This window comes from Cicer arietinum, chromosome 7 (assembly GCF_000331145.2).
Source record: "Cicer arietinum cultivar CDC Frontier isolate Library 1 chromosome 7, Cicar.CDCFrontier_v2.0, whole genome shotgun sequence".
Taxonomy (NCBI): Eukaryota; Viridiplantae; Streptophyta; class Magnoliopsida; order Fabales; family Fabaceae; genus Cicer; species Cicer arietinum.
Window position 1 is genome coordinate 12,659,004 of NC_021166.2, and position 13,802 is coordinate 12,672,805.

The 13,802-nt window shown below is 29.5% G+C and overlaps 2 protein-coding genes across 3 annotated transcripts; both read right to left on the reverse strand.

The window, feature by feature from the left end:
• Positions 1-4,054: 4,054 nt before the first annotated feature.
• On the reverse strand, positions 4,055-8,277 carry LOC101501954 (AP2-like ethylene-responsive transcription factor ANT). 2 transcript variants are annotated; one of them, XM_073370623.1, is made up of 10 exons: positions 8,048-8,277; positions 7,141-7,239; positions 6,385-7,024; positions 5,998-6,080; positions 5,817-5,825; positions 5,547-5,635; positions 5,377-5,450; positions 5,221-5,271; positions 5,036-5,112; positions 4,055-4,880 (listed from the first exon to the last, which is right to left on the reverse strand). In XM_073370623.1, the coding sequence occupies exons 1-10, from the start codon at positions 8,073-8,075 to the stop codon at positions 4,252-4,254; spliced, it is 1,779 nt and encodes a 592-aa protein (XP_073226724.1). In that variant the 5' UTR covers positions 8,076-8,277; the 3' UTR covers positions 4,055-4,251. The 2 variants fall into 2 exon arrangements, with proteins under 2 accessions (XP_073226724.1, XP_004509052.1); XM_004508995.4 differs by lacking the exon at positions 8,048-8,277 and having other exon boundaries at positions 7,141-8,011.
• A 3,240-nt stretch (positions 8,278-11,517) lies between these two features.
• On the reverse strand, positions 11,518-12,537 carry LOC101495498 (short-chain dehydrogenase ptmH-like). The gene has a single exon (XM_012718210.3). It carries the CDS (start codon positions 12,529-12,531, stop codon positions 11,686-11,688), a length of 846 nt encoding a protein of 281 aa, XP_012573664.1. The 5' UTR covers positions 12,532-12,537; the 3' UTR covers positions 11,518-11,685.
• Between the last annotated feature and the right edge of the window lie 1,265 nt (positions 12,538-13,802).

Below are 13,802 nucleotides of genomic sequence, written 5' to 3' on the forward strand. Positions count from 1 at the left end.
TGTCAAATAGAATATATATTTTTATTTTATAAAGTGTTACTAAAAAAATGGATTGACATTAATGAGTAATTTAATTTTTAACGTATAAAATAATTACTCGCAATAAATGAAATAATATAATTGTTCATAAAAGGAATATTAAATAAAGAACATTTATGTCGATATTTATGAGTGATTAGGTGGTTTTTTTTATTGAATTTAATGACTAATAATATAAATTATTGCCGTTGGTAAATGACTAATAATATTATAAAATAGTTTATAAATTTATTATAAAATAACTTATAAAATAAATAGTTTGTGCAATTGAATTATAGTTATGATGATATGTACCAAAAATACATTTTATTAAAAAATAATTTAATTTTATGCAATACTTAAATTTTCATTTATTTTTTAACATTCAAATTATTATTATAATAAGGAAAATTAAAATAAAAAATAACATTCAATTATAAATATATAATTTAATTGATAAAAATTTAGTGTTAACATATTTTTTCAAAACACATATATATAGTAAACTTTTGTTCATTATATTTTTTAATTTATTCATATATTATAATTTTAATAAATTTGTGTTATTTAATAATTAGAAGTAACTTTTTTAATAATTTTTCATATATTCTTATTTTATGATTATTTTCATAAATTTATAAATTAGTGATTGAGAGGAGGATTGAAGAAGATTATGCATTGAGAACATGATTGAGAGGGGGAGAAAGGAGGAGATGTCCACATTAGCTTATTTGTATAAGTGGATGAAATAAAATGAAGTGGCATTCGTGTGTGAGATGACATTCGGGGTATATAATAGATAGATACTATTTTATGTCTCCTGGTGTCACTGTTAGAAAAACATAGTTTTCAAAAGGATTTTCCAACAAATTTTAGTCGTTTTTCATATAAATTTCGGATGCAAAATTACTCTTCATACCGAAATATAAAATAATAAACAAAATTATATACTACTGTTACAAATTCGTCTTAAAGTTTCACACGAATTTGGGGCGAAACTAACGAAAACAATAAATAATATTAAATATGTCTCAAATAGTGACATATTTGCAATAGATTCTTTTAGATTATAATAAATTTGTTTGTTTAGTATTTTTTTAAAATAATTTTTGTAGGATTTTATTTTTTTTATAACATTTTTGGAATTTAAAAAGAAAATAAAGTTTCAAATGAAAAATTGATTAATAAAATTGCTTCAAATAAAGCTTCTATAACTTTTTTTTGGATAATAAAACTTTAAAAAATGATTAAACTATTTTTAAAAGTTAATCATAAAAATTATTTTTGAAAGATATTTTTAAAAAAATATATATATAATTTCTATAATATTAAAATTTTTAATAATGAAAATCTAAGTTATTGAATGTTAAAATTACTTTTTTTAATTGGCAACAAATGAATTTAAAAAACTTTTATTATTTTTAAGTTTTCATAAAAATTATTTTTTTAAATTTTAGACAAACAAGCTTAATATTGGGTACATTTTGTTCCTAATCGATCTGAAATTTATTTAATTTTAAAAGAAACTCATTATGCTGGAAATTTCTGTTTGAAATTGTCAGTTTTCTAACAATGATGTAGATTAAGGCTATTGAATTTATTAGATGTCATAATTGAAAAATTCGCTTTTATTAGATGTGAGAATGAATGCAGATTTTTTTAAAAAATAAAATTTTAGAGAAGAGACTAATTTGAAGTTTTAGTATCTCTATCTACCTGAACCTGTCCCACTAATAATATTATTGTTATTTTTATATTTTATATGTAGATACATATTTAATATTTTTTAAATATTAAAGGTTATAATTTTATTTCTATAAATAATTTAATTATATTATTTTTTTAAATTTTTATTATATAATCATTATAATAATTTTATTATATTAAGTATAATTAATATGATATTTAAATTTATTATTTATATATATATAAATAGATGCGTGAGAAAGTCGGATTCGGTGACGGACGGTGATGAAAATTTAAACTGTCCATTCAATCTAGTTAATTTCATACAAATTGTGGATGGTGATAGAAACAAGCATAGCCCCTTCCTATCGATTAGACTCACGATATAATTGGTTGTGTCGCCTTGATGTATTATGTGACCGTGTCTCGGAGTATGTGTTTTATAGATTATCTCTTCTTTCAATCAATGGAAATGGAACACCTGTAGAAAAATGTTGTTTTCGAACAAAATGTTAGAACAAATTCAAATATATTTCAGACATATTTCATATTAAATTCTCATGAAAAAATGGTTAGAGAGAATTCGAACAAACTCCCATGAAGACGAAGATTTATATGGTTAGAAAAGGCACGGTTTGAAAGCATTGCAATTTTTGCATAATATTCCAAACTCTACATATTCTTCTGCATGGCTGATATTTGTTTACCTCACAAGTCACAACAATGTTTCATTCTTTTGATATTTGTCCACGTTGCTCTATCCATAATACCTTTCACATGTGCTTTTTCTTTGTAAGGATATTTGGCTACCATATACTACATACTTTAATTTTTCTTTTTAAATTTGGGAGGGCACGCCCACTTAATTAAAGGAAAAAGAGAAAGAAAAAACAATTAAAAGGGATTTTTTTTACTGTGGGTGTACTATTTTTTCCATCAGGAATAAACTAGTGGAGTAGTCTTCACTTAGTTATGCGTGACCTAATGGATACTTAACATTTTCCCTCTTCAGACCTTATGTATGGATTTGGAGTCTCATATTAGTTAAAAATGGGTTAGAATTAGATAAAGATAAATATAAAAGAATCGATTATACAATCAATGTCATTACCATCAACGTCTTATCTTGTGAATGTGTTATGCATTCTTTATGGACCAGAATTTCAAGTAATTTTTCGGTAAGAGTTTTTTTTAAGTTGAAAATTAAAGCTTGAATTTCTAAATTAATAAATCTATTTTAAATTTGAACTATTTTATCTTGATCGAACGGCCAAAAAACTCTAATTGCAAGACTGTGGTCAGTTTTGATCACTATAGGTGAAAGAATTTTTCTGCCGTGGGCAGTTTGGATTGTTTATTTATCATAATTAAAGAAAAGTTTTAGCAACCATAAGGCATTCCTAAAAGCATCAGACAAATTGCAATAGGATAATGGTAATTAAGTGATGAATCAGATTACATAAAGTCATTCTGCTGTAGGAATCTAATTTTTGCACCCCCCTGCATTGCTTTTTTGTTTCAATTAGGTAATATAAGAGAATATCTGCAAACTTTAGACAAAGTTTAACAAGAAAAGTTATTAAGCAATGATGACGCTGGACTTAGAGAATCAGTAGCAATGACGTCAACAATAGAATTACTATTATATGGTCAAAGGATAAACTTAAATAGATAGTATCAAACAGACCCAACTAAGCATAAGCATAATTGGGACCTGCAATGTTGAAAATAATGATGAATGGTGTTTCCCTCCCATTACCATAATGCTTTAATCATTTCATTCTCTCAATCATCACCTTTTTATAGCCTTCTCCTTTGTTTCTATCATTCAATATTCTACAATGTCATTTCATAGGATATGAAAATTCTAATAGAATTTTATACTACTAAAATTTATTCTAATAGAAATTTTTTAATACTAAAAAGTTAGACGACATATGATATATAATTTAAGTGTCTCAGTATTGATATAAAAATAATTTAAAATTAAAGTAATGGTGGTAGGATTATGGACAAAACACAGACACTTCATTGTTACGCATTGGATAGTAGCTTGTCGAACCATGACAATAAGTAAATTTTTTTAAAATGGAATTGAGGTTATCCAAAATAAAAAAAAGAGTGCTGAAATATAATATTGCAACGATGACACATGACATAGTAAGTATATCTTACGAATAGGGGTCACAACGACAATGTTGAAAATATTGTGATAATGATCATCAATTATCTTTGTATTGATACACAATTTTTTAATTATTTCCTTTTGACCAACATAAAATATTAAAATATAACTATTTAAAGTTTAAAGTGGAATTTCGATCTTAGAAGTATGCTTTGACACTGGTGATTGATTAAAATCTAACTTATCTAAACTTTTTTTGTATTAAAAAAAGTTTAAACTTGAGAATATTTAATTAAACCCTCATTTGATTCTACTAACTCCCATCACCCTTTCTTTCATATTGTTCCTCCATGCAAAAAGTAAAAATCAAAAAATGAAATTTTACTTGAGAGTGTGTGAGAGAAACAAAGAAAGAAAATGGACTATGCATCTGTCCAAGCAGCAAAAACTGGAATCTGAGGCAAATTAGAAAGAGCAGGCCTAAGATGAGTTGAAGGATCCCAAGAATTCACATTGCTACTATTTGGAGCAGAAACCAATAGTTTTGAAGGCATTGATTCAGAGAGATTCTGCAAGCTTGTTCTATCAGGACTACCTTCTCTTGAACTGTTCAAACTTGTAGCCAATGAAGAAGGATTCGACACGCGATTTCTCGTCTTACTCGGTTCCTCTACTACTACTTCTTGATGAAACATGTTATCCAAAGAAACTGTGGAAAAAGATTGATGGGTTTTTTCAGTCTCAGTTCTTGGTGGATTCTGTTCATGTTGTTGTTGGGAGGAGGATTGATACAGAACCATGTTCTTCTGCATTAAAATGGTTTCTTGAGTGTTGTCATATGAAGAAGAATGAGACTTGTTGTGATCAATGTATTGAGTTGTGCCAATATCTACTTCTTTGTTCTTTCTAGCTAGTTCAATGCTTAGAAGGTTACTACTTGACATGATTTTTTCAACATCATATTTTGTTATGTCAAAGTTTGTAACTGCATTTGCTCCTCTGAATTTTATAGCAGCAATGTCATAGGCTTCAGCTGCTTCCTCTTGTGTACCTTAAAGTTTCATTTCAATCAGATTAATAGTTAGTTTTAATTTTTAAAACATTAAATCATATTTAAGGTGTTTGATATAAGACACATTTTCAATTTAAAAGTGACAATTATTAATAAAGGAAAAAAAATTAAACAAGGAGAATGAAAGAACTCACTGAATGTTCCTAGATATAAATCTTTGTTACCAGCCACCCTACCGATTCGAGCTTGCCATCTACCATGTTGGTGGTGTCTGCTACCAAGTGAAAAAAAAACTTAAGAAACTTCTTTTTCAAATATAAATATTATCATTAATTAAACTTTAATAATGGTATACTAAGTAATTGATAATATGTGAGACCTTGTTACTCCTCTGTACATGGAAGCTCCTCTTGAGAATCCACTGCTTTTTCTGATTAAGCAAAAGTTAAAAATATTATAAACAAGTAACATGATTGTTAATCACTTGACTTTTAGATAATACTTGGAAAGAACTAGCAAAGATTTTTCTTTTTACCTTCTTAAATGAGCAACATATTCCTGTCTGGTCATATTCTTCATTTCCTCAAGTTGATTTTGATAATTTTCCAACTGTTAAAAAAAATAAATTAGTGTCTTTCATGACCAATGTTCAGTCACTGTTACAAAAATAGACCTTATAAAAAAACTAATGATTATAAATATTACAGGGAAATTTATGTGAGTGGATGGTCCCCAATACTTGAGTGCTGCCTGATCATAAGCTCTCGCAGCTTTTTCTTCCATATCATAACCCCCTAAAATCAAAATTTTGGAATGACTCCAATAAACATTAATTTTCCTCTTTTGTTATAAACATAAACAAAATATTAAATTATATCTATCTAATATAACTCCCTAGTTAATCTAAGTTCAGGGAATTTTAGCCAGAATCTAATACTAACAAAAAAGATACATGTAGGACTTTGGAATCCTTACCAAGATAAACTGTGTTACATCAAATATTTGTGTAGCAATCCCCACCAAGAAAAGAAGAAAAAAACAAAAACAAGAGTTAGAGATGACAAAATAAATGCAAAATCTTTCAGAATAGATATGTCTGAGTCTGACCAAAAAAATACACTAGAAAAAACAAAAAACTAAAAGTGCTCATTTTTACCTTGTCTTCCTTTTCTGCTTTGCCCTTCTTTCTTGCAACTGTTGTCCCATAGATGAGCTTCATATCTTCCAGTCCACCTATGTCTAAACCAAATTTAAACACCCTTTATAAATAAACAAAAGAGAAATAAATAAATAAATAAATAAACCAAAAAATGTTGACCAAATAATTGACTTTAAGCGATTAATGCATTTTAGCTAAAAACAAAACCATAAAAAAGCACTCAAGTTCGAACCATGGTTAGAACAATCATTGGTCAGATTTTCCTTACCTCCTATCCAAATTCTGGACCATCTTCTTGCTTGCATGAACCAAAACAAACATAATCTTTCAACAAAAGAAAGTACTAATAACATTTGGGAGAAACAAGAAGAGAACTAAACACACCTTGTTACACCTCTATATTGTGAAGTTCTTTGTCCAAAAGTATCAATAGATTTCCTATGAACAATTTGCTTCTGTTCAAACTTTTCATGTCCTCTTTTCTTTGTATCAACAACAGCAGAATTATCAATAACAGCAGGTGATGACATACGCTGTGAGCTTGTAACACAGCTAGACTGTGAGCTAGGACTCATTGACAAGCTCAAAGAATGCAAATCACCATAAGCCATTGATCCAATGGAACCGCATTCACCTTGATCATTTTCCTCCACGACAGGAACAATCATCTTTGACTCATTTGTATGGCTAGTTGGAAAATTCCTCAAAACCCAGCTCTTGAGGCTTGTTAGTCCATTATCCTCAACCATGTTTGAAACATGGTGACTTTCACTTGATGTTTGACTTTGCTTTGACCCTTCTAACAACAAATCATTGTTTCTCAAAGTTGAGTAATATGATGACAAGTTTTGGTTATGAAATTGTTGTTGTTGGTTATTCATGTGTTGAACTTGATTTTGGAACATACTATCTAAGCTTAAAGGCATTGTTTCTGTGATGACGCTACTACATGCATAATGAGGGGTCCCCATAGCTTCACTATCTAAGAAATTCTCCAGTTTTGGTGCTGAATTAGTAGCCATTACTTCACAAAAATAGATAAAAATAAGTGGTCAACAATTACCAATCTTCAAAAACACAAACAAAAAGAGAAAAAGTTTCTAAAAAAACAGAATACAACAAATATTTTTTTGGACTAACCTTGTGTTTGTGACCTGCTAAGAGGTTCCATACCATAAAGAGATCCATCAGATTTGAGGGGCATAATAGGAAATACCGAATACAGCCCAACATTTTCAGCTTCAAGTCCATAAGAAAAACCATAGTTACTAAGAGAACCAGAATGGTAAAAACTTGTTGGAACAACTTCAGAAGCAGCAGAAGAAGAAGCATTTGACTGATGAGTGTGTGAAGAAACACCAATATTCATTTGAGGAGAGAGTGAAAAACCCAACCAATTATTATTTTCATTGTTAATGTCAACACCATCATCATCATTTTCCATTCTCTTCATATTTTGTTTCTCTCTCACAAAATCACAAAATAACAGAAATTCCAATGAAATGTTTCTTGAAACAAAACAACTCAATCATTGGGAAACAAGTATACTAATCATACCATATCATATCCACAACCATCTCCATTTATATAAATAGTACAAATTTTATTTTATTTATCATATATTTTTTTAGCTAAATGTTTTTTGTCTTGGTTGCAAAAAAATGACTTGGCTAAAACTAAAGTCTAAACTAAGCATGAATGTGTATCTATAAACTCTCGTTGGTTTTGTGTGTGTGTGTAAGTATATAAGAGTGTCTCATTAGAAACTTATAGTATTATCTAAAGGGAACAAAGCAAGTTCCTTTAAACTAAACAAAAAGAATGTATTCCAGCAAACAATGCTAGGTATCCTTCATTCCATAGGGATCTGTGTATGAGAAAGACCTTCACTTTTGCTTTATTCTATTCTATACGCTCCTCACATTCTTTTTTTTTTTTTTTTTTCTTTTCTTTTTCTCTTTTATGTAAAGAGTGTTAACAAATAAATAATTAAAAATAGTATAGTAAAATAGTTATTGTAATCCAAAAAAAGACCTGTGTGTTATACCCAAAAACGGTGAAGGCAGAGACCACATTCTTGTATAGTGGATGCAATGCAAGTTCAGAAAAAACCAAAGTCCCTCTCAAATTTATTGGTCATGCTATAGGTGCAGTAGTACTTTTGCATAAGCACAAAAATGTAACATAAAATTCATTTAATGCAATAAAACTTGGTATTCCATTAAATGTGTAAGGTTAATAAATTAGTAGTGATCAGAGTGAGGAGTTTGAATTAAATTTGATTTCAAGGGGTAGATTAGATTAGATCCAGCTCCCTCCTCCCTTGAGTCACTTCAAAAACAGTTTGCAGATGCTCAGCTCTGCTATGGACCCCTACAAAACTTCCTTACTAGAGGACAACTATGTGCCACCCCATTTTTATAGGGACTGCCTTTTACGACGTCGTTTCTATAACTCCAACTTTCTACTCACTACTCTCCTTTTCCTCACTTCATTTTAAAATACATCATTTTCTACTCATTCAAGTTTCCTACAATTATCTAATCATTACTATTTACTTATAAGACACGGCATAATAGACCAAAATACATATTAGAATTTTTTCATTAATTCTAAATTATATGTAATACTTCTTCAACCAAGCAATTGTCCAACATTAATGCATTAAACTTTGTATAACATATTCTTATATGCATTCGAGTAAATTCAAACTCTAATTGCTAACATAACTAACAAGTTATATTTGTAACCACTACTTTTTACATTATTTATATTTGTAACCACTTCACACTTTTTAATCTCTTTCGCTTTTGTCATTAAGTTAAGTTTACATTTCCTAATTGATCAAAATAATCATTCTATTACATTTTTCAAATATTGTATTTTCTATTGTTTGTGATGGCTGTGATTCATGGAGAGTTATTGTAGTTCACTCGCATAGCTAGCCAGAATTAGCTAGTACTACTTCATTGTACTTAGTGGGATTAATAATAATTAACCAATTCGCTAAACGTGTAATAATTAAGGACTGTACCAAAAATGAATTGTAAGGCTTTAATTTTAGTTAATGTATGCTTCACATAAAAGTAAGCTGGTTGAGAGTGAACTTGGTTGTCCCACATTCCCACTACATAGAATAAATCAAAATCCACCTATCTTTATTAAGGGCCTTCATTTCATCGTTCCAGTAACATCTATGCTTGATCAATAGTGCATACTTTTATGGTATTTCGTATTTTCATATCGATCATTAAAATAGTGGTTGCTCGTTACTTATGTGCCTCACCAAAATGCAAATAATGGCAATAACATCAACACATATACTTTTCATATTATTGAATCTTCATTTTTTTTTTTAAATTGAATTTGCACGCCAGGGAACGCCAGTATTTTTTTTGTCCCTCTCATAAAATTCATTCTCTATTTCTATGGGAATCAACAAAAAAATCTATGTTGGGATCAGTAAAATTTATCAAAAGTGCTCTATTCATACAAATTGAAGATCAGTCATGTTATGTTTTTTGTTATAAAAAGTTTAGTTATGAAATTCACACATATAAAATATATAAAATGTAGAGAATAAATATACAATGAGTTTGAAATGACTTTATTAAATGTATTCCACAATTTTTTATCATTTAAGATGTAGTTACGAGAAGATCATGGAAAATTTAAATAGAAGGGATAATGAATAATTTTAAAAAAATGATATGAAAGATTATGTGGTTGTTATAATTAAGTTATACAAAAAGAATGAGATTATCCAGTTGCTAGTTTCCCGGTAGAAGAATGTTGATGACTTCATATATTATACTTTTTGTGTATTGATTCAAGTATTGACTTCAATAGGTACCGTCCCAAAATCCCATTTTAAAAACATAAAGTACGATGCAATTTAACTCAATAATTTCAATTATTATTCTTTAATCCAAAATTAAGCACCATGTTGTAGCCTTCTAGGTGCATGGTGAATGTGGCATAGACAGTCATGGTCACCCAAGTAGCATTGGGCCAGGTCAGATCATATAACATATCAATTTTTTTTTTACGGTGCTTTTGTTCTGTATCCTACCCCATCCCACACTTTGACTCTAAAAAGCACCCTTCACCCTAAATAAAGCTGGACACATTCCTTCAACTTTAATTAACTAATACAATCTAAACAACTTGATAATTTATACTACATATTTACATTATAATTTATAATGTTGTCTATAACCATTGAATCCCATATCATAGGTGTAACACTTACCGACGGTTTTGGTTGTTATTCAAGATTCTTGTGTTTTTTCTCAACTAATCTCCAACCTTTAATTACATTTAATTATATACATTGTATAATTTTTATTTTTTTTATAGAGTATAATTTAATTTATCCTTCCATATAGAATGTGCACGTTTAATAATAGGGAAAATGTAAGAAAAAACTTTTATAAATATATAGTATAGTATTCCATTTGATGAATATAATGATTAGTTTGCATGCAAATTTGCGTGACCGATTTCGTGGAGACAGGAATTCAAGAGTGAATGATTCTGTTTGAGAAAAGAGATCGAAAACGTAGTTTTTGGCAGTGAAAAAAAAAAGATAGAACGCAGGACCAAACCAGGAGGAATGTTGAGAAATAGAAAAAGAGCCTCTTTTTGATTGTGGTTATGATGAGTAAAGTATATCCACCCAACAAGCACTAGAGACCAATTCACATTTTTCCCCAAAATTGAAGAATTTTCTTAAAGATAAATAAAGGAGCTCCTATACATTGCCTTGCCCAAATTTGCATTATTTCCATTCACCGTGTCATTAAACTTAGGTGATAAAGGAGTTATGTCGGTGCCTCTTTTTTATTGTTGGTTTCTAATCAATATTGGACTACCTAATTAATACAATTCCTTGTTAGCAGCCTATTAGGTTTTTTGTATGGAAAATCCATGTCTCACTTTAACTAGAAATATGGTCTAAAAATAGTTTATAAGTCTATCTACTAGTTACTCTTTTTTCGGACTGAAACAGCTCTTTTACCTTGTAAAATTGGTTTTGAGGGATATATTGTTGGAAAAAAAATCAAGTTTCACCTTAGTTAAAGATAATGTCAGAAATAGATCTAACATATTAACAACTGTGATCACTACCATTAATTGTGAGGCTGGATTAAATTTAAAATCCAACATGAAGATGCATATCAATTAGAATCTAATTTATATAAATCTTTCTTGTTAAGAGTTTTTATACGGTCCGTCAATCATGATTGTTAATTAAATAATTACAGATATTTAATTTTTATTATAATTATTATTAAAGGCATAATTTACTTACAATATAAAACTTTTTAAATTAACAGTTCATGATAATTAAACTCTATCAATCTGAATTTTATAAGATTATAAAAATTTCACTTTAATAATCAACATTATATAAATATATGGTTTGGTATAATTTTACTTAATTTCGATCAAGCCATCACAAACACTCCTTGCTTTAAGAACAAAAGTTGTTAAGACAAAAAAAAAATAGCAAATTATTCCATTTCTTTTTATTAAAACAATAAGTAGCTATAGTGACAAGAAGATATTGTCACGTCACATATTACAAAACAGTATACTAGTACATATTATTCCATTGACCCAAACAGTGAACAGTGGAACAAGAACATGTTTTGATCACAAAGAAAACGATCATACAAATCCTCAAACCTTTCTGTTAAGTCCAAAACGTGACGAGAAAAACATGTCTCTAACCCACAAGGGAGACCAAGAAAGCAATGCAAACAAACCAGTCATGTGACCAAAAACAATTTGTTTCGGTGGTTTAATTGCCAAAACTTTATTAACAACATGTCTAGCAAAAACTCTACCATCCATAGCTTTTTCACCTTGAGAAGCTCTAGCTCTTTCAGCTATAACATCTTTAAAATCTTTGTAAAGTTTCCAATTACCATAATCACCCAATTTCTCCAAATTAGCATTCCCTAAATTTGATCTAACGGATCCAGGCAAAACTAAAACAACATTGATCCCAAATGGCTTTAATTCTAAACGCAAAGTATTTGTGATTGCATGAACCGCACTTTTGGTAGCACAATATGACCCTGCCCATGGTGTTGAAATTTGACCAACTACACTTCCAACATTAACTATGGTTCCACATTTTTTCATAGCCATGTGTGGCATTACTTGTTGCACCATTCTTAATTGTCCTAATGTGTTAATTTCCCATGCTCTTCTAATAGTATCAAGCGGTAATTCAGCTAAAGGACCTGTGCTACCTATTCCGGCGTTATTAATTAGAATATCTATACGTCCGTATTTTGATATAATGGTTTCTATAGCTGAAGTAGCGCTTTGATGAGATGACACATCGAGTTCGAGTGTCTCTATGTTTTTGTCATACTCCAAATCAAACATGTCTTGCATCCGCGTTAAGATGTCCGAGGCTATCACGTAGCAATTTTTTTCCGCGAATGCTTTGCAATATTCATAGCCAATGCCACCTTTGGCACAACCGGTCACAAGAACAATTTTTTGGTCACTCATTCTTCTTCTTTGTGCTTCATTTCTCCAATTCAATATGCTTATAACTATATATAGATGGGTACTAATTAATTTAAATTAACTTAACTATCCTATATGTTAATGTTGGTCATTATTAATTTGTGTGTTATTTGTCACATCATTAGGCAAAAAGGAATATTCTTTAAAACATATGCTTCTTGAAATTGGATTGGCCGTCTGGCCGGCTATATGTTGGAATTGTTTTCTTTATGGCTGCAGTGTGATGGGAGATGTCATATTCATGTCACTATCTGCTGCACATTTTTGCAACAAACATGGCTCCATAGGTACAAGACATTTTCAGCTTTTAATGACAGCCACGGGTAAGAATTTAACAATGTGAAGACCTCTATTTGTACAAATTTTATTCTCCATGTTTGAAGGATATACATAATTTATATTCAAACCAATGAGAACAAAAAAAAATTAAAAGGTTAAAAAAAATTATAAGTTGAAAAATAAAAATGTTACAAATTTATTTAACGCTTCATAAAAACTCCATCCAAATAGTTTTGGGAGGCTACAAATAAAATCTAAATGTGAATAAAAAAATGTTTAATTTGTCAAATATACCATATCTAGTATGAAATTGATTAGTACATGACTACATAAACAAACATGAATGATGATCCTAGCTAGCTAGTATATTGGTTAGTCACAAGTGTAAAAAATTCCCCATTAATAAGGAAAATTGTATTTTAGCATCATGACATATTTTTGAAGTGAATGGAATTGCCAAAAGAAGCATATGGAGTCAACAGAAAAAAGTGAAATTGGATAGCAACTAATCTGATTACTATCAAACTCTGTTAATACTACAGTGTATATGCATGAGAGGAAAATGTCCTTGTGCACTTTGTGTTTGTGAGGGGCAAAAGTATTGAAGTAAAACTCTGATGGCATTTTCCTCTGTACCCTCTTAGCCCCATTACTTGACTTTACCCCACGCCCAGTCCATTTCCACTCTCTCTTTCTTCCCTTCTGTAACATTTATGTTGCATGTCGTACTCTTGGATGAGAATCTCTTTTATCACTACTTTGCTGACCACAACATTCACCGTTCCCTTTTCCTTTTTACCCTCATCTTACTTCCAATTATCCAACGAAATATTGCACTTCTTCTTCTTCTAAATAGAATTTTCTACTTTTTAATTCATCCACTTTTATTACTAATTTTTTTTCTTATATTTGAAACAGAGGAGTACTATTTAATATCATAGGTGGTTGGTTGTTGGGGAATTCCAGGAATTATT

What these genes read in the sequence shown, in the direction of transcription:
- LOC101501954 (XM_004508995.4), bottom strand. Translation starts at nt 7,453, where the DNA reads ATGAAGAGAATGGAAAATGATGATGATGGTGTTGACATTAACAATGAA. An exon ending in CAATATAGAGGTGTAACAAG is followed by an intron (nt 6,081 to 6,384) that starts GTGTGTTTAGTT and finishes AATTTGGTTTAG; the next exon opens with ACATAGGTGGACTGGAAGAT. An exon ending in CCACTCACATAAATTTCCCT is followed by an intron (nt 5,451 to 5,546) that starts GTAATATTTATA and finishes TTTTTTTAACAG; the next exon opens with TTGGAAAATTATCAAAATCA.
- LOC101495498 (XM_012718210.3), bottom strand. Translation starts at nt 12,531, where the DNA reads ATGAGTGACCAAAAAATTGTTCTTGTGACCGGTTGTGCCAAAGGTGGC.